Source organism: Lithobates pipiens, unplaced genomic scaffold, assembly GCF_037356315.1.
Source record: "Lithobates pipiens isolate NorthernLeopardFrog02 unplaced genomic scaffold, aLitPip1_a1.2 Scaffold_19, whole genome shotgun sequence".
NCBI classification, from domain to species: domain Eukaryota; kingdom Metazoa; phylum Chordata; class Amphibia; order Anura; family Ranidae; genus Lithobates; species Lithobates pipiens.
Genome location: NW_027507764.1, coordinates 436,497,444 through 436,519,068, shown reverse-complemented (window position 1 = coordinate 436,519,068; position 21,625 = coordinate 436,497,444). Strand labels below are relative to the sequence as shown.

At 42.1% G+C, this 21,625-nt stretch overlaps 1 protein-coding gene across 20 annotated transcripts in view; it reads right to left on the bottom strand.

Moving 5' to 3' along the window:
• Positions 1–21,625, bottom strand: part of DTNA (dystrobrevin alpha) — a 370,761-nt gene that overhangs the window by 163,086 nt on the left and 186,050 nt on the right. For 19 of the 20 annotated variants that reach the window (XM_077492634.1, XM_077492632.1, XM_077492641.1 and 16 more), the window contains exon 2: positions 9,969–10,036. In XM_077492634.1, coding sequence (XP_077348760.1) covers positions 9,969–10,035 — 67 coding nt within the window. In that variant the 5' untranslated portion in view covers position 10,036. Of the gene's footprint in view, positions 1–9,968; positions 10,037–12,896; positions 12,917–21,625 lie in introns of those variants that run through there. The other variant, XM_077492636.1, reaches the window with a different exon arrangement.

Below are 21,625 nucleotides of genomic sequence, written 5' to 3'. Positions count from 1 at the left end.
GAAACCGTGTGCTACATGAAGTCAAACATCTCAAAATGATAAAACAGTTCTGCAAATAAAAAATAAATTAAAAAAAACAGCTCAAAGAAGTTTGTATTAGGGATATAGAGTAAATGTGTGCATGATCATTCAATTGTATTTCAACTTTTGCAGCAAATTGGGATCACACTTACTTTCAATCTGTCACATGCTCTCATTCACATAGCATAACTATTGCTGCTTGCATTTTAGGCTCGGTTCACACTGCTGCAACCTGAAAGTCATGCGACTTACGGTGAGACTTTGCCAGGAGACCTCCTGGTGACTTGAGTACTACTTTGAGGCACGGCTAAAAGAAGTTGCCTTGACGTAGTACAGGAACCTTTTCTAAAGTCAGAGGGACTTCAGTAATGCCAATTAAGACTGCTCTCATTGACTAACATAGGATTTCACATGCCATGTGACTTGGGGTCTCAAGTAGGGTTGTCCTGATACCACTTTTTTTTTAAGACCAAGTACAAGTAACAATACCTTTTTTCAAGTACTCGCCGATACCGATTACCAATACTTTTTTTTTAATGTAATGTGACAGTTTGACTGATGGCCACTAACTGGTGGCTGGCACTGACTGATAGGTAGCACTTATGGGCACTGATAGATGGGCACTTATAGGTGGCTGGCACTGATAGGCAGAACTTATGGGCACTGATAGGTGGCAGGCACTAATAGATGGCTGGCACTGAAATGCAGCAATAAATGAGATGAGGAAAGAATTTATTTAAAATGCTATGCTGTGACGCCCATCTTGTTACACCCTGCACTCGGCCACAGTAAGCAGCAGCAGCAGACATCTTATTACACCCAGGCCCAACTATATGGTCTGGCTATAACAAGATGTCCGCTGCTGGCTTACTGCAGCCGAGTTCAGGGTGTCCCATGTTGAGCGTCGGGATGTTCAGCCACTGACGGCGACCGAATGCGATGGCTCCGGTCACTGATCCTGATACAGCTGCGCCCTGCACCCCTGCCAGCTTACCTAGCTCGATCCACTGCAGGGGAGGACTCGCTCTCTGCTCTGCTGAATGTGCCAGCCCTCACCGCCCGCTGACTCCACCCACCCTCTCAGCCCACTGACCAGGTAACGGATTAGGCATCGGGAGCATTTGTGCGAGTACCAGTACTAGCACATATGCTCGGTATCGGGAAAAACCCTAGTCTCAAGTCAGATCCCAAGTCATGGCAATGTGAACTGAGCCTAACCTTGTCTTTTCTGAAAACTCTAAAACTCTCAAAACAAAAAAAAAAGTTTTCCTTTGCTATGCAGAGAGGGCTGGAAAGTTAATGTTTATCACAATTAACCCTGTCCATTGTGCTGGCAGATCTCATTATCTGTTGTAGATAAGTACACTGCCTGTCTTAAAGGCTTAAAAAAAACAGTTGCTGAAGATCGGAGAGGAACATGCAAGCAAAATAAAAAAACAGCATTTTTGCTTGTACATGATTGGATGATAAAATCAGCAGAGATTACCCTCATTTCAGATCTTCCCCTCAGATCTACAGCGACTGCACTTCCAAGTGCACTACTAGTGCAGAGTGGAGTTCCCTTTAGTAAATCAACCCCACTGAGTTTCTTCCCATTTCAACTAGTTCTACCCAAGGCCTGCTCCAAACACACACATAGAAGAATAAGTATACTTCTAGAAATATATATTTGGTTTGTTTTAATCAATTTATCAAAATACAAAGTGAGCGAATAAAAGAAAAATCTAAATCAACTCAATATTTAGCTTGACTACTTTGGATTCAAACCAGCATCAATGTTTCCACTTGTACAAAGTCAGTGATTTGTAGGATTGGGGCCAGGTGTATGATTAACCAAATTATACCAAGCAGGTGCTAATGATTATCAATTTCATATGTAGGTTGAAACAGTCATTAATTGAAACAGAAACAGCTGTGTTGGATGCTTAATATAGGGCGAGGAGAAGCCAAACTCTGCTACTAAAGGTGAGGTTGTGGAAGATAGTTGCAGGTCACAGGTCATACACCATGAAAAGGCTGAGCACAGTAACAAGATTCAAAGTAATCATACTACATCAGTAAGGTCTCTCCCAGGCAGTGTTTTAAAAGCAGGTTGGAGTTTTAAATGTGCTATTCAAGCTCTTTTGAAGAAGCACAAAGAAACGGGCAAAAAGGGCATTTTGAAACTAGCACAAGACCTTTTAAAAAAGGCCATACCTCCAGAAAACTAGAGAAACAGCTTCACTAAAATCCTTCGATAGTGTTTCCTGAATATTGAAACTGGCTTACCAGTACTAAGATGTGGTGGATGCACTAATTTTATTTTTTTTCAGTCCTTATTTCCTTTTTTTTTTGATTTGGTCATCTTGCTGTAACAGACTTTATGACCTAGGGTGACAACACTCATCCACCATCATGTATCTATGGAGGAGCAGTGTTGTCAACCTTAGGACAGAACTCAGTGGCGGCCGGTGCTCTATTTTGAGGGGGTCTTTCCAACGCCCCCCCCTCACTCACGCCCTAGTCTGCCCGCCCACCAGCCCCAGACTTACCCCATCTAGGTCGTGGCCAGCTTCGGATCCTTCTTGCGCCGCCTCCTCTTTGTCGGCTTCACGTGGCTTCCCTTGGGTCTCTTCCTCCTGGGTGGTCAATACAGTTGCTTCTCCTCTCGGCCAATTGGATCCGCTTTCTGATTGGCCGGTAGGAGGATCAGGAAGACCATAGTGAATATTAGTTCGCTATTGTCACACAACTGGGTGGGCTCGGGGCACAGTGCTCTGTGCCAGAGTCCACCCTTCTTGAAGCCAGATATAGCCTCTGGCTGTAATCATGCAGTGTTAATTTCATCGACTAAAATATTTTAGTCGGCTAAAAGAATATTATTTTATTCGACTAAAATACGACTAAAACTAAAACAACTGAGATAACTAAAATACGACTAAAACTAAAATGGCATTTTAGTCAAAAGACTAAGACTAAAACTAAATTGAAATTTGACTTCAAAATTAACATTTGTCTGTAGTGCATGTTCATACCTCAATGCCATAACAACATATTCGATTTTTCACTCCAGCAGTATATAATGAGTTTGGAAATTGTAGAGAAATGTTAATTAATGCATTACAATTAAATTTTATGCCTAAGACTAAATCGAATTTGCTACAAAAATGAACACTGTAATCATGTGCATCGAAAAAACACACAAAAAAAAAAAAACCTTACTGGAATCCATGGCTCCAGCGCCCTGCATGTAGCTTATGGGCCGGGCATATGGATATATATATAGATATAGATATAGATATATATATACAATTGAATGCCGCTGCCAGACTCATCCACCTTACCAATCGCTCGGTGTCTGCTACCCCTCTCTGTCAATCCCTCCACTGGCTCCCGCTCAGCCAAAGAATTAAATTCAAAATACTAACAATTACATACAAAGCCATCCACAACTCTGCCCCCAGCTACATCACTGGCTTAGTCTCTAAATACCAACCTACTCGTCCTCTTCGTTCCTCTCAAGACCTCCTGCTCTCTAGCTCCCTCATCACCTCCTCCCATACTCGCCTCCAGGACTTTTCCAAAGCCTCCCCAATCCTATGGAATGCCCTACCCCAATCTGTCCGCTTATCTCCTACTTTATTAGCTTTTAGACGATCCCTGAAAACACTTCTCTTCAGAGAAGCCTACCCTACCCCCACCTAACTGTATCTTCATTTTCTCCATCAGCTCATCCCCCCACAGTTAAAACCTTTTGTTTCAACTTGACCCTCCCTTCTAGATTGTAAGCTCTAACGAGCAGGGCCCTCTGATCCCTCCTGTATCGATTCGTATTGTAAGTGTACTGTCTGCCCTCATATTGTAAAGCGCTGCGCAAACTGTTGGCGCTATATAAATCCTGAATAATAATAATAATAATAATAATTATGCTGAGTGAAGGAGTGCATAAATATGTGCAGAACTGTTGTGGTCCTACAGGATTCCAGGTATCATTAAAGCGGACCTTCACCCTAAAGTGGAAGTTCGGCTCATCGGAACTGTCCCCCCCCCCCTCCGGTGCCACAATTGGCACCACTTCAAGGAATAGCTAGACACAGATGCGACCCCCCCCCCCCTCCCTTGCTGTTCTGGGAAAAACACACAGTTCCCAGGACACAACGGGGACCAGTGAAGACGAGCAGTGCGACTTGCACATGCACAGTAGGGAACCGGGCAGTGAAGCCGCACCGCTTCACTTCCCAATTCCCTGACAGAGTATGGCGGCGGAGGCAGCCGAGAGATGAGCGATTGCTCATCATCTGCTGCCAACATCGCTGGACCCAGACATTTATTAAAAGTCAGCAGCTGCAGTATTTGTAGCTGCTGACTTAATTTTTTTAACGGTGGCACTCCTCTTTAACTTTATTACCATAGTATATACTGAATAGTATTACGTGTATTCTATGGAAAACCTATTTGTAGTGGAGCCAGGCACTGTGAGAAATAATATTCCTTCTGTTATTTTTTTTCACCTTCTGACTTGCATGATTCCAGCTCATGTTTTCAACTGTGAGCATTTTAAAGGCAATTATTCAGTAATTATGTGGTATTGTCAAAGTTTTCGTTCTTGCTCTAACAAGAGCCCGATAATCAATTAGCCAGTATTACCCTTCATTCCATTTGTTGCTCTTCTCCTGGGAACAGAAATGTGTTGACAGAGTAACGTGGGCTCGAAGCACAAGGGATATGGTGTTTTTCAAGTCACTATTCACACAACATACTCTTTTATTGGTCGGTGTTGTAGCTGTTTACAGGTAAGCGGCAGAGAATACGTTAACAAAAAAAAGTGATGATGTCTTTTCTCGTTACAAAGATATCTCCAGAGAAGTTCTTTATTGTAGCTGCGTGTTTTTAAAGCCCAACTTTGGGCAGATTAAAAAAAAAAACCTCTTGAAGTGGGGCGGTGTTTGCAGTGCAAGGGTTACTTGTTTGTTTTGATTAGGGAAGAGGAAAAACAGTTTTACTTACCGGATCCCCTGCTCCCCCGCTAGCGTCCGAAGAAAGGGTTAAAACCGCTGTGTTGCAGCGCTTCCGAAGCGCTTTTGAGGCATTTCGGAAGCACTGCTCATACATTCCAATGGGCAGGGGCAGTTTAGTTGCGCTGTATACATCGCTCCCAAACCACCCCAAAGATGCTGCTTGCAGGACTTTTTGTAATGTCCCACATGCGCACCAACCCAGTGTGAAAGCACTCAGGCTTTCACACTGGGGTGGCCATTTTCAGGCGCTTTACAGGTGCTAAAATGGCTGAAAACCGCTTTCAAATGTGAAAGGGGTCTTAGGTGCACATAGGCAAAAGGCAATGCACAACACAACAGACCAAAATTTCCCAGCACTCTTACCAGGTAGCCTGCAAATTAAAAACAAACTGATTCGGTATACTGCAGTCCTCTATAATTTTTGAGAGGCTTCAAATTGAAGCATATACAGGTGCATCTCAAAAAATGTGAATATCATCCAAAAGTTAATTTACTTCAGTAATTCAATTAAAAAAGTGAAAAACTCATTATATACACTTGGGTCCATATTTGGACACAGGCACAATTTTCATACGTTTAACTCTGTGTGCCACCAGAATAAAATTAAAACAATTTAAGCACTAGGGATCCGCGCTAAAGCCAAACGACGGCTACAGCGCGGACCTCCTTTGCTGGGACGACATCTATTGACGTCGTCCCGTGCACGAGCGGCCTCGGGGGTGCGCGGCGCGCTCTGTGATCAGCGAGTCTGATTGGTGAATGAATTCGGAACGTGTGAGAAACGTGCGGCACCCTGTGACGGGAAGTGTGGAGGAGATCGTGTGATGTGTGGGGTTCACCTCAGAGACATTCTCCCTCATTTATTTCCTGTTGTCACAGGGCATTGTGTTCATGCTTTCCTTTACATGGCGAGTCCCTCTGGAGCCATTTTGGATTAAAACTATTAGGAAACAGTTGGAAGTTCATTGAAGCTTGTGGAGTTTCATATCCTGGTGAACTGACTTAGAAGCTGGACAGCAGAGAGGATATCAGCCGTTCCGAGTGTGATCCACGATCCAGCGTGTATGAGTCTTTTGAGACATGTGGAGCCTTTACAAGCTTGTATGACACATTTGCTGTATGGTATTTTGTGTCCAACATTTCTGGTAAAAGTATCTACCTTTTTCTGTGAAAAATCCTGGTTGATGGTTGAAGGCCTTCTACGGTTCGGGTCAACGAAACATCTGAATCTATTTTGTCTACTACTTTCACTGTTGGACATTCTAGAATCATTGGTTCAAAGACTGACTGCCATTATTTTGCTATTTTTTATATAAAATAATTTTCACTTATCTTTGATATTTGGCAGCATGACATATATTGTGCATGCTGTCATCAAGTAGTTCTTTTTACTACTAACCTTATTGGGCTAAAGGGTCACTTATATTAGTCACTTCACATTTATGTGTTTTTCTAGCGCTGCATTTTTGGTTATACATAGTTATTAGACTTGGTTTGTTTGTATGTCCGCTGCTGGTTTGTGCCATTCACTGGAATTATTTTATTGTAAGTTTGTTAGGCAGCGCGGCGTTTTCCCCCTTTTCTGTGCAACCTATTTGTTGTCCCCTCTGCTGTTACAAATGTGCCAATTAAGTGTTGTAGCTGGGCAGCTTAGTAGTACAGCTGTCTTTGGGCCTCTGAAAATGCTCTAATTTAATCCTGGGGGGTCTATTTTTCCCAGACTATATGGGACATCTTAAAGAGAATGACCATGGGGGTGTTATGGAGGAAGTACAGTAGTTGTGGCATGAAAATCCTCTTTATTAGATTCACTCTGCCCGCAATTGACAGAAAGAGGGAGTTCCAATTTAATTTTTTTCCCCTAAACCACTGTAGGAGGGAAGAAATATTTACGTGAATAAAATCCCTTGGCCTAGACGTGATCTGAATCCCCAGGTATTTAAAGGAGGTGGTAATGGGTATAGGACATAAGGAGTTCACTGTCTGTGTGTCATCCCCATCCAGCAGGAGCAGAGCAGAGCAGATTTTGACTAGTTTATAAGCAAACCTGAAAATCGACTGAATCTATATATGGTCGAAATGGCCTCCTGAAGGGAAAGATCAGTGTCTCCAAGCAGGAGCATGGTATCATCAGCATACAACATGACTTTTTCCTGCATGTTGCCATAACAGAAACCAGTGATTTGCTTATTAGCCCTGATCCCGATTGCCAGTGGCTCAATAGCTATCGCAAAGAGAAGGGGGGGAAAGGTGCAAGATGCCCTGACAGCAGCCTGTGGCTGGCTGTAAAGGAGTTTGACCCAAGAAATGTAATTTTGACCAAACCCAAATTTCAGCAAAATCGACCATAGATATTCCCAGTCTATGCTTTCAAACGCTTTTACTATACTAAGGAACAGCAGTCTCAGATTGACAGCAGTGGATGCTTGGTCATCATGCACAACAGATGTGATCATACCATTCAGCCTGATCGACAATGCCTTAGCTAATATCTTAACATTGCTCTGTAGCAGCGAGTTCGGGCGGTATGCCCCTGGATCTACTGGGTCTTTACCCGGGTTGAGCAATAGAACGATGTTCGCCTTGGACATCGAGGCTGGCAGATACCCTTCCTCATTGTGATTTATTAAAAATTTTTAATTGCTATAGTAATTACTCAGAATACTGTTTATACACCTCCATGGTGTTCAGTGAAGACATCTGGGCATAAACAAACTGGATTGCCAACAACGGAACATAGGAGCAAGTTCTCCCTAAAGATAACAAGGGGTTTCAAAGTGGTAAACTTTCCTGTGCTGTAAACTTAAACAGGGCAACTTTAACATTCTCAGCATCATTCCATCGCCTTCTTTTGTCCAGGTTAAACTTTTAGATTCAACATTTATTCCAATTCGCTAATTTTTGCTTTGTGTAACAAGATCTTGTCCCCCAGCCAGAGAACATCTTTTAACATAATTAGGGGGTACCCCCCAGTCAAAAGTAGCACTCAGCTTTGTTGCTGTCTTGTAATTCAATTCCTCAGGTTTACTCACAGATCAGGCATCAATCTTCTTCCATTTGTGCTCTTCTTTTTAGGGTCTGCTCATGCCATGCTGAAGCCTCCTTAGCAGATTCAAAAACGGTGCTTGGCCTCTCATGGCTATCCAGAGTTCCGCTGGGTACAGCATGGCATATGGTAGCTGTAGGAGTCACAGCCTGGGCTTGACATCTGTAAACTTGGCTCTGAGTCTCTGGACTTCTGCCAAAAAGTCTGGGTAGAAGGACACCCTGGTGCCATTATGTTGGATATTTGCCCTTTCACATTCTTGGCATAGCACTGCCTCCTCCCTATCATGGTAATGGAGTATTCTCGCCAAGATGGATCTAGGGGGACCCCCAGCCTGGCTTGCACCTTGTGTTAAAACCCTCTGTATTTGCTCTTGTGAAGTCTTCTTTTGATTGTAGACATTGGCAATGATACGCCCACCTCCTGGAGAATGTCCTTCACTTTTCGGGATGTTGTGAATGGGTTTTTCGTTACCATAGAGAGGATCCTGCGATCATCCACCACTTGTGTCTTCCTTGGACGTCCAGGCCTTTTTATGTTGCTGAGCTCACCAGTGCAAATCAAATTGTTGATTTGGCCACTCCTAATGTTGCTATCTCTCTGAAGGATTTGTTTTCTTTTTGAAGCCCTACAATGGCCTGTTTCACTTGCACTGACAGCTCCTTTGAAAGCATGATGTAGGTTCACTCTTACAGAAAAAAAACCCTCTACGCAGTTTCAAGTTAAACAGCTTCTCTTCTAATTTTAGACTCCCTTTCACTGAAGAGTTTTTCCCCTATGCTAGGGTCACATAGGTTTTGAGGAAAAATAATGAATTTATTCCATTTTGGAAAAAGGCTGTAACATAAGAAAATGTGGAAAAAGTGAAGCGCTGTGAATATTTTCCGGATGCACTGTATTTATAACAATTCTTAGAGGGGTCCCCTGAGACATGAAAAATATTTCAAGGGATCCTTAAGGCCCCTTTCACACTGGGGCGGGAGTGGCGTCGGCGGTAAAGTGGCACTATTTTTAGAGGCGTTTTAGTGGCGGTCTGCGGGAGCTAGCGGGGTGGTTTTAGTCCTCGCCAGTGGCCGAAAAAGGGTTAAAACCGCCTGCAAAGCGCCACTGCAGTGGCGCTTTGCTGGCGGTATTGCCGTGCTGTCCCATTGATTTCAATGGGTAGGAGCGGTGAAGGAGCGGCGAATACACCGCTCCTTCACTGCTCCAAAGATGCGGCTAGCAGGACTTTTTTCACCGTCCTGCTAGCTCACCGCTTCACTGTGAAAGCCCTCAGGCTTTCACACTGGAGTGAAAAGGGAAGTTTTTTTCAGGTTCTACACAGGCACTATTTTTAGCGCTGTAGCGCCTGAAAACCGCCCCATTGTGAAAGGGGCCTTAGGGTAAAAAGTTATGAGATCACAGTGGTGGTGGGATCCATAGGATTTGACCCGGAGACACTTCCCTAAAATGTCAGAGCCAGTTTAGCCTGTCAGCTATATAATTTGACAGAGGTTTGTGAATCACAAGTTATTTTCGTGAATAATATATAAACTGCATACTTAGCCGTTTGCACCCGTTTGTGCCTAAGGTCAATGCTTCATGACTGTTTCTCTTCTAAGTGGGTTTCTCTTCTATTAGGGGTTAGATTTATGTCACTATAGAGAATGCAGCAGGAGGAGGAGGAGCAAGAATCACAACACGGAACTCAAGTAGAAAGACCTCAGCCCTAGAGTACCTAAAAAATGTAGACGTCATTTGAGTCGTCTAATCAGATTTCATGTGGTTTGACCCTCTATAGCTCTCTATAATAGGAAATATAGAAATCCCGTCTATGTAGCTACATAGATGATTACAGTAATATTTTGGATCTCAAATAAAAACGAGCCTGCCATACTTTCAGTATAATAAATGGTAATACTTACGCATTTCTGCAAACAACTGCCTTTTGTCGGCCATGTTATTCGCCCTTTTCCCACCGTCCTCAATCATTCTGCAAAGAAACAGCAGAGACAGCATAAGCAGATGAAGCAGGGAGTACTGAAGATATTTATTGGATGGTATTAATCTCATAAAGAGTCGTTCATTTTAAAGCGATATGTCACATTTACATAACAAAAGGTCGTAACAAAAGAGACTTCTAAATTTATTAGGCTATTAAGATTTGGAAGCGTGGTATATGTCAAAACACCAACACACTGTATATGTATATGGATGAGCAAATCAGTTAATTACTATAAACTGGACAATTATTTAAATGGTTCACAAAATTTACGGGCTTTACAATCTTGGTTACAGCAGATTCCACAATGATACCATGGTAACACGCACACAAAGTAATAGAGAACGTGAAAATGTTAAAAACACCACTCCCGCTTGCTTTTGTCCTTTCTAAAAATGTAATATCGCATTTAAAATTATACTATATTCAAATTTTATATATATATATATATATATATATATATATATATATATATATATATATATATATATATATATATACATATATACATATATACACATATATACATATATACATATACATATACATACACACACACACACACACTCTCAGATGCATATAAACTAAGATATTTTTAATGGACCTCTGAGCAGATAAACACACATTCATGGAGGTATGTGTTAAAAAATCATTAAAACTTCACTTTGGGGCAAACTTACTACCTGAAATAGTTCCCTTAATCTGTGTAAAAAAAAAACAATAAAAAAAAAACTTTGAGGGCAATACTTGGCCTACGTTCACATTGGAGGCGGGTTTGAAATTGTGCGAGTTCAGCTGAACTCTCACGATTATAACCCGCATTTCATTGCGCGTTCGGTGGGGGGGGGGGGGGGGATTTGACTGACATCTGTGCGGGTTCATGCACAGATGTCTATTGAAATTGCCCCCGAAGTCACCAAAAGTAGCTTAGGAACTACTTTTGGGAATAGGTGCGGCGCCACAAAGTCGGCGTCACAACCATTCAGATGCTGCCATTGACGGAAATAGGCTCCGATTTGGCATGCAATTTGGCATGTCAATCGCAATGTGAACGTAGACTTAAAGCCAGAGCTGCCCCCACCCCACGCCTATGTACTTCAGTTTTTCAGGTTGAACGATGCCCTTGAAGGCCCTCCATAACATACTTCATTCACAGGGTGCCAGTACCAGTGCAGAAAGCAGGAATGAATCCACTTCCTCAGTGATGCGCTTTGCATTTATGAGGACTACCCTGTATGAAAAAGCAAAAAAGAGGACTGTGTGGTGTTAGACGAACATCCTGAAGGGCTATTTAAACTGTAAATATTAGACATAAAAAGCATAAAATACAAGTGTGGGCCACAAGGAGGAAGGGGGGCATGATTGGACTTAAACAACATTTTTAAAAGTAACTTGTGCAAGTATTTGAACTTGACTTGGTATTCATCTCTTGTAATCAGCTGCACAGACTGGGAGAGATAGAAACAGCACTAAGAGACCATCAGTTGTGTTACAGTGCTCATGTGCCAACAATGAGCATGCTGGTAGAAGTAGAGAGCTCTTAAGCCTGTTTCATCTCCTTTACTGTCCAGTCACAAGATGGGGGCAGGAACAAAACCTAGTTGTATTGCAAAAAGATCTCAGATCTCAAGACTGGCTGTGTTGTCTTTCTGGGTTGTATAAATCCCAGGTATGAATGGACAAAAATACTAATATTTTGACAGGTAAAAAGAGACCTCTTATTTGCATTTCATCTACGTATATAGCAGTTTGCATGGGGTTCACCTTTAAATAAAAGATCTACTAAGTAATACTTGTGTTTGAAATGACTGCATAGCATTGCACAATAACTACAAAACCAATTTCTGGGAAAATCATTTTATGCTGTGCCTATTTCTCCTTCAGGACTACGAGGAGCGATTTTAATTTTCTTCTTCCGAGAGTGCAAGCTTTCAAGCAAAACCGACAGAAAACAAAAACAACTCAGTTGCAGTGATGCAGTGGAGCCTTTCCTGGTTTATGGAAACGACTTTCAATCAACATGATGTATTGGGACCATGTATTCGCTTTTCCTTCGAGGCAGGTAAAAGACTTACAAATAACAGCCGCTTATATTTTGTAATATCAACAGCAACCCGATATAAAATATTACATTTCTCTTTTAATCTGACTAGATTTCATCTTCATTACGCCCCAAATCCATACTAATCCACTTCAGATACTCTGTATATAAAGTAATCCACGCCTATTTTTCTTCACTTTCAAGTCCAAAAAAAAAAAAAAATAGAAACCTCTCAATATCCCCCTAATTTCTGATATAAGAGAGAGATTTAAAGAAAAAGTTAATTATGCCCAAAACTTATGCTTTCCTTACATACACAGTTCCAATTGCCCAGGCTGGTGACAGCTTCGCTGTAAACAAATAGCACCCATCTTTATTGATGAACTTAAGACTCCTTTCACACTGGAGGTGTTTTTCAGGCACTTTAGCGCTAAAAATATCGCCTGTAAGGTGCCTGAAAAATGCCTCATCTGCAATACCAGTGTGAAAGCCCAAGGGCGCTGCGCTGGCAGGACTTCAAAAAAAGTCCTGCAAGCATCTTCTTTGAAGTGCTTTCAGAGCGGTGTATACACAGCTCCTAAAGTGTCCCTGCCCATTGAACTCAATGGGCAGCCCCCGCTTCTAACCCTTTATTCATTATTAAGCTCCTCTAAAATGATGGTTACTGCCAACGCCCCCCCCCCGCGCAGTCAGTGTGAAACGGCTCTTAAGCGGCTCTTAAGCGGCAGTAAACCCATCAATTTAACAGTTTAAAAAAACAGTTACATTCCTGGCATGCTGGAAATGCTGACACATTTGTTGTGCTCTCACCCAAACTGTCAGGCCATCCAATGGCTGGTGCCATAACTGATCACATGTGCAGAATTATAGCAGTTGAAGATTAAACAGAGGCCAACGTGGCAGCTTCCTTGGCTGAAAACGATAGGAGAGTTTACTTCCACTTTAAATAAATTAATGAAAAAATATAAATATGGTACAAAGACAAATATTAAGAGGCAGGGAAATTATTTTTTTTATATTCATTTATTTAGCACTGACATCTTCATCGGTATTTCACAGTCATACACAGTAATCTGCCTACCCTGTAAAACTTTTGGTCTAACATTCCTAAGGACAGCCATGCCACGGCACACACACCCAAATGCATGGATGACGGAAAAACAGATGTATGCCTTGTGGGAACCAAAATCAGGGTTTCAGCATGGCAAGACAAGAAAAGCTAACCCATTGAGCCAATGTCACATTCATCACGCTATAAATTCTAGCGGTGTAAAAATATGGAACGTTTTCTATGGAGTCCTCCAGCACTTAAACACTAAATTCTGTGTGCTTGAAGTGCTACGATTACTTTTTTTTTTTCTTTTTCAGACATGGAAGAAATTCTTGAAAGAATCATGCTTACATACTGATTTACGGCAAAGGCTTACTGCTAATCCTGGCACTTGGCAAGCATGGCCGCATTATTATTACCCCGAGTGCATATAGCAAGCACAAGAGATAAATTTGAGCCTACGGAGTGAAAAATGTTTTTAGCATCTGCCAAACTTAATTAAAGTTTTCAGTAAATTTCTCTCCCTTCCTAAACTTCGCCAGCTAGTTAGGGGCTGCCACATGAATAATAAACCATGTAAAACTGAAGCAATCATTTTAAATTACGGTCACCTCTAATCCAAAATCAAAAGGGCAACTGGGCTTTAGAAACACTTGAGGAAATATAATGAGAAATGCTTTCCTATAAATGTTCTTAGTTTCTTTGCCATCTATGCAATGACTGCTGAAGCAAGAGCCTCACTTTTCCAAGGACACATTACCCACTTGGGACCTGCTTCCTGAATTTTTAAAACGGACCTCCCAGGCTCCCACAACCAATGCACCACTCTCCACCATCTTATATATGCACAGGAAGGTGGTATCAGCACTCCATCCAAGGTAAATGCTTTGGTGCTCCACGCAAAATGATTCATGTAAAAACAGGTGCAGTAAAATCTTGGATTGCGAGCATAATTCATTTCAGAAAAATGCTTGTAATCCACAGTACTTATTTATCAAAGCAAATTTCCCTATAAGAAATAATGGAAACTCAAATGGTTCGTTCCACAACCATTTATTCAAAGGTCTTTCATTTTATAGTCCATATAAAAAGATTATAGCAATGTGATAGGTTGTGTAACCATAAAATGTCCATCCACAAATGGATTAGAAGCAAAATCCAGCAGGAGCTACAGAGTATAAAAGAGAAGAGAGGCGCCTCTAAGTGTAGCAATATGCTGCTAAATGTTGTACCATCATTAAATGTAACCATATTGCTGCACTTGGAGGCACCTCTCTTCATTTTTATTATGCATTTGTGACATGACGCTACTTGTATATCAAGACATCACTTGTATATGAAGTCAAAATGTATTAAAACATTTTGCTTGTCTTGCAAAACACTCTCAAACCAAGTTACTCATAAACCAAGGTTTTACTGTATAGCAGAATCTCAAAGTGCGGATGGTATAATAGCTTTATTACAATGTTTTGGCGAGTCTGCATTTCTCAAAGCATCCTCATATATTCATCTGTGGAAGCCCCTGGAGTGCCTACTATACTTGTTGCTAGATGTATATAGAATGTCAATCTTTTATGTCCTTTCAGAAACCACTACAGGTAACGCAAGTAAGATTTGAAATCTCTTTGAAGGGTATAAAAGAAATGTATTCCATTTTTTTCTTTCGATAAATCAATTTTACCTACAGCAAACATTTCACTTATTAGCATGCACTAGATGAATAATAGCTATGTGGAATTCCGGGGAGGTAGGGTAGCCCCAGGCCTCTTCTCTTCAACCGTCAATCATAGCGGAGTTTTTTCAGTAATCGATGACATTAATATAGGGAAGAAAAGGAGCCACATTACAAAACTAGTATATCCTGGACAGTAGTATACAAACAGAAGTTGTTTTATATACGTATAGCAACAAGTAACATTGGCTTAGATTACCCCTTTTCCCCGGTTGCCCATGTGACGAGTTCAACCATTTTTCTTAAAGCTGAAGTCCAGCAAGATGTAAAAGACACAAATAATATAGACATGTAGACATGTACTCCTTAATAAATCAATAAAAATATTTTTTAAATGGAACTGAATTTGTTTTTTATATAAGTCTCATGCAATCTCTCATACAGCAGCATTCAGACTGGGAAAGGGAGGGGTGGCACTGAAAACCTATCATGTGAGCAAAATCTCAGGAGTGGATGAACAGAAATGCAAATCATTTTGCACGTAAAACTGCTCCCATGTATGTATTTAATCTGTGCATTAACGGTTTGCCTGGTGTTTAGTTTTAAAGTGGCTCTAAGTGCTGACATATTTTACCTTAACGCATTCTCTGCATTAAAGTGGTAGTAATCTGCAGCATTTAAAAAAAAAACGCCTTGCAAGGCAATGGCATAATGTGCTAGTATGCATCCCATATTAGCACATTATAAAATACCTGTCTTAGAGACGAAGCCCTCCAGAGGTCTTCCTTCCAGGTTTGTGGGCTCTGGCTGTATGAGTGGCCGGGGCTGCAATGACAATCACTCCTGTGCATGTGCACGCGAGCCCTCGGCTCCGGCATAGACTTCTGAAGGTCCAGCATGGTCCAAACACACACGCTGATAATGTCACCAGCTGGATAGGAGATATTCACTGCACTTATTATAGGCTTACCTGTAGGTACAAGTTTACAAAATGTGTTTACTGTAGTTTTAAAGTAAAAACAGCCCTTCCCCCTTATACTTACCTGAGCCGGATCTCAGTTCAGCGCTGTGCATGAAAGCAGTAGCTCTCTTCGTTCTCTCCCTCAGAGAGCTAACCATAGTCAGTGAGGAGGGAATGAGGGGCAGGGTTGAGTGGCGCTCTGTGTGTCCATGAACACAAACAATCAGCTCAGGAGTGAGCATGCACAAGTGCTCCAATAACAAGTGGCTTGCTATGGTGGACACTCAGCAGGGGAGGCAAGAAGCACCTGCGAGGGATCTGAGAAGAGGAGGTTTGGGGATGCTCTGTCCAAACGATTGCAAGGTTTGACATGTTTGTTATTTCAAAAGAAAAAAGCATTGGTTTACAATCACTTTAAGACTAAAGTAAACTATATATTTTTCTGTTTCAATACGTTTTTATTGAACAAACAATGCATAGTTAAATACACTTAACCATTGTTTAGTCTTGCAGAGCTACACGTCTTGACAATAGGCATACACTAGATTTACAAGACTAAGAATGATAGGTGAACGTGACAAAACAAATGCATGTTAGTGCATTACACCAGAACTATACATGTTTTTTTGAGTAGAGCTGCAGTGGTATGGACTTACTCAAGGAATCCACAATAGTTAATAGGGCTTAGTCTTCATCAAAGGTGTGGAAACACTAATATAATTATTACACATTCTCGGTATAAACATCCACATACTGTTAAGATATCCAAGAAGGCATAATCCGTAAGAGTACCGTTTGCAAGACTTGATATACTAAAAATAACCATAGAAAATAGAAGAAAGCAAAAAGACAAGGGTGGAGAATTGGAGTTTGGAGGCGTTGGGCCAGAGCGGAGCCCTATACGCAAAACAACCTTCTATTGATCAGCTTTAGAGTGTTATTGCCATCTGTGGCTTCAATGAGGGGACTTCCACTCTCTTTTTTAATCCTTCTAACACAAGGAATAGGAATCACTGGGTTGGGAAAGCACAAATAATAAAAATCTAACCCTCCCATAAATAATGTTTTTGTTACTCTCACTATATCCGTTGGAGATTTCTCATCAGTCCTGCCCATTGGACTTATCTCCATTACAGGAAGAGATAGAAAGTCTCTCCAGTGAAGAAGCAGTATGAATTAAAACCTGATAAAAAGGCTCAAACCATTCTCCAGAAGAGGCAAGTTTAAACTTAAACATTACAGCGATACAAACCAGAAAATATTAAATATATTGGAGTTCATCAATTCCTAAATGTGGTGGCTACATTGTTTTTATTTTTTCAGGATTTTTTTCTTCTCTTTTGACCTTGTGATTCGGCTAGTAACAAAATTCCAGTGCTAGAGTGGCTCCACTCCAGTGGAGGACAAAGGGAGACACTTTTAGACAATAACATTATTAATCTGAGGAGAAGGTAGTATTGAGGGGACCATAGACGGTGCACATTTTTTTCTTGCAGCCACAGGTTGCAGGATAGAAATCTGCACAATTCCCCCATTAACACAGACGGTGCTGACAGGGGAATACCAACTGCCGAGCCTTTGTCTGCTCCCGGAAAGGAGGTGGGAGTGGGCAGGGGAAGCCTTCGCTGCTGAATCCAGCAAGCTGGTTGTACCCAAGCTGATCAATCAACTTGGTACATTCAGCCTGCCCATTAATGGTTTGAATCAGCAGAATGCTGAGATTCAAACTGTGTATGGCCGGCTTTACATGCTCTAGCAGATTTAGACTTGAGCAACAAATTAAAGCAGAACTCCTTCTAACTCCTTTTGATAAGTTAGAGTAACAGAAAGAAAGCCCATGGCTGCAGCAGCTCACCACAAAGTGGCGGTGAAGAGAAGAAAGAAAGCAACATAGTAGAGCGCCACCCAATGTTACTTCAACCACTACACACTTGCCAGGGGGAGGGGTGACAGAGCAGCACAAAGCCGATGGACAAAACATGGTTACATGTAGATGCATTTTTTAATGGGTGGTCAGTGTCCTACTGTAATGGTACAAACAATCCCTGCTTTTCAAATGAAGTATTCAGATTATACTACCTGTTTATATTATATTGGTTTTCAAAGACTGTGGAACATTAACTGTATGCTGCTTTGAGGTAAAAGAAAAAATAATTACCCATTTCCTTCTGGTTTACAGGCCATTGGCAATTTATCCAATTTTGCTGATTGCATTGACACTTCTCTGCTGCATAGTGTTACACAGAAAAAGTATTGTGTACTTCACACATATATCATGACGTGTGGAAATCACATTGACTTGCAAACAGTTTAAATAATTCATAAAAGCATTTTTTGATTCCCATGAATTAGGCATTTCCACTTGTTTTCTGCACATGGCGGATGAGTGGAACATTATTCATAGCTATTTAAAGGCTTCTCCTTGTGAGCAAAAAGTCAGATGTTTGTGCAGCAGTGAGAACATAACTGAAGTTGTCATTGCTGGTAACTAGAAATATTCCACCTTGGGCTGTCACCAAAATGCTTAAAGCCAGAACAGCAGAGGTTATGAAAGACCTATTATATACAACAGCACAAAAAAAAAAAGTCCAAGGGCTTGTTCACAATGTGTGGTGACTGGCATTTGTCTGCACTGGATAAATATCAGTCACTGCAATTGTGCAATGTGGAGAAATGGAGACTGTGGGAGATTAGCTCACGGTGGGATCACCTTTTCTGGAAACAAAAGGTCAGCATGCAGGCAATTTCTTTAATATCTGGTTGGTTTCCAGGTTTATTTAGCAGAGGTTTGCAAAATAATGAAAGCAAACAAAAATAGAAAAACGAATCCTTGCCTTCCAGCGCTAAACTATACAGCAGTCTCCTCCCTATATGGTGTGGGGCTGGTCCCCGACAACCCCAAAACATGTTGCAAAGCAAACCTTCTTAAGTCCAGACAGCTCTCTCTCTCAGATTCCTTCTGAGTCTAAGGCCAGAGCTATCCTGTGCTCTCTTCCACTCAAGTGGACCACAACATCCGGACCGGAACCAAGCCTGCCACAGGATTCTGCTTCACTCTCTTGCACCAGAATGCATGCGAGGTGAAATACAGTGCCTTGTGAAAGTATTCGGCCCCCTTGAACTTTTCAACCTTTTGCCACATTTCAGGCTTCAAACATAAAGATATAAAATTTTTATTTTTTGTGAAGAATCACCAACAAGTGGGACACAATTGTGAAGTGGAACGAAATCTATTGGATTTTTGAAACTTTTTTAAATAATAAAAAAATGAAAAGTGGGGCATGCAAAATTATTCGGCCCCTTGCGTTAATACTTTGTAGAACCACCTTTTGCTGCGATTACAGCTGCAAGTCGCTTGGGGTATGTCTCTATCAGTTTTGCACATCGAGAGACTGAAATTCTTGCCCATTCTTCCTTGCAAAACAGCTCGAGCTCAGTGAGGTTGGATGGAAAGCGTTTGTGAACAGCAGTTTTCATCTCTTTCCACAGATTCTCCATTGGATTCAGGTCTGGACTTTGACTTGGCCATTCTAACACCTGGATACGTTTATTTGTGAACCATTCCTTTGTAGATTTTGCTGTATGTTTGGGATCATTGTCTTTTTGGCAGATAAATCTCCGTCCCAGTTTCAGGTCTTTTGCAGACTCCAACAGGTTTTCATCCAGAATGGTCCTGTATTTGGCTGCATCCATCTTCCCCTCAATTTTAACCATCTTCCCTGTCCCTGCTGAGGAAAAGCAGGCCCAAACCATGATGCTGCCACCACCATGTTTGACAGTGGGGATGGTGTGTTGAGGGTGATGAGCTGTGTTGCTTTTACGCCAAACATATAGTTTTGCATTGTGGGCAAAAAGTTGGATTTTGGTTTCATCTGACCAGAGCACCTTCTTCCACATGTTTGGTGTGTCTCCCAGGTGGCTTGTGGCAAACTTTAGACAGGACTTTTTATGGATATCTTTGAGAAATGGCTTTCTTCTCGCCACTCTTCCATAAAGGCCAGATTTGTGCAGTGTACGACTGATTGTTGTCCTATGTACAGACTCTCCCACCTCAGCTGTAGTTCTCTGCAGTTCATCCAGAGTGATCATGGGCCTCTTGGCTGCATCTCTGATCAGTCTTCTCCTTGTCTGAGCTGAAAGTTTAGAGGGACGGCCAGGTCTTGGTAGATTTGCAGTGGTCTGATACTCCTTCCATTTCAAAATGATCGCTTGCACAGTGCTCCTTGGGATGTTTAAAGCTTGGGAAATCTTTTTGTATCCAAATCCGGCTTTTAAACTTCTCCACAACAGTATTACGGACCTGCCTGGTGTGTTCTTTGGTCTTCATGATGCTCTCTGCGCTTTCAACAGAACCCTGAGACTATCACAGAGCAGGTGCATTTATACAGAGACTTGATTACACACAGGTGGATTCTATTTATCACCATAAGTCATTTAGGACAACATTGGATCATTCAGAGATCCTCGCTTAACTTCTGGAGTGAGTTTGCTGCACTGAAAGTAAAGGGGCTGAATAATTTTGCACGCACCACTTTTCAGTTTTTTATTTGCTAAAAAAGTTTAAAATATCCAATAGATTTCGTTCCACTTCACAATTGTGTCCCACTTGTTGGTGATTCTTCACAAAAAATTAAAATTGTATATCTTTATGTTTGAAGCCTGAAATGTGGCAAAAGGTTGAAAAGTTCAAGGGGGCCGAATACTTTCGCAAGGCACTGTATATTGATTATGTATTACCTCACCTCGCATACCGTCATAAGACGTTCGGCATTTTTCCACAGCGCGCTGGATTGCACGGCATGTCAAAGTACTATAGCACAAATCATTTCCCTGTGTGGTGACAAACATTGCACCCCCCCCACCATCTGAAGCTCACTGCAGGGCAAAACAGACAGCTCCCTGCCCACTAAAACAGAATGAATACTCAATAGGACCCAAGTGTAATCAGTCTAGTGCAAGAACAAGTGCTAGCAAAAAAAAAAAAAATATTGTTTAACCACTTGCCGACCGCTGCACGACGATATACGTCGACAGAATGGCACGGGCAGGCATATGGGCGTACCTGTACGTCCCTGCCTTCCCGCGGGTGGGGGGCCCGATCGGGCCCCCCCCCGGTGCCAGCGGCGGTTGGTATCCGTTCAGGAGCGATCCGGGATGAGGGGGCGGCCATTCGTTCATGGCCACCCCCTCGCGATCGCTCCTGACGAATGGAAGTGAGGCGTGACATCACTTCCTCTCCTGTAATGTAAACACAGGCAGAGGAAGTGATGTAATCTCTCCTCCGTGTCGGTATTTTTCGTTCCGGCACCGAGGAGAGAGGATCGGTGAGTTGCACCAACACGACACTACACAGTAGAACATGCCAGGCACACTCTCACCCCCCCCCCTTCACCCCCCGATCACCCCCCCAATCACCCCTGCCCCCCCAGTCACAGTGACACCAATTACATTTTTTTTTGCATTGGTGTCATTTGTGACTGTAATAACTGTTAGGGCAGTTAGGGTTAACCCCCTTTAGTTCTAAGGTACCCCCCTAACCCCCCCCAATAAAGGTTTAACCCCGTCGCCAGTGTCACTAAGGCTGGGTTCACATTGCAGCGGTTTATGAGAACGGATGTGATTCGCACCGCACTGCAGTGCAAATCACATCCGATCTCTGTGCGATTCGAGTTCAGCCATACAGATAGTATGGCTGAATTCGCGTCGCACCCGCCGCAAACTCGCACGGGACCCTTTTTTTGGTCCGCAGCAGAATCGGATCGCATGGGTGTTCACACCATGCGATCCGAGTTTGCAGATCGCACTGCGATATGCGAACTGATCTGGGGGTGTCATTAACATTTCACTGACACTCC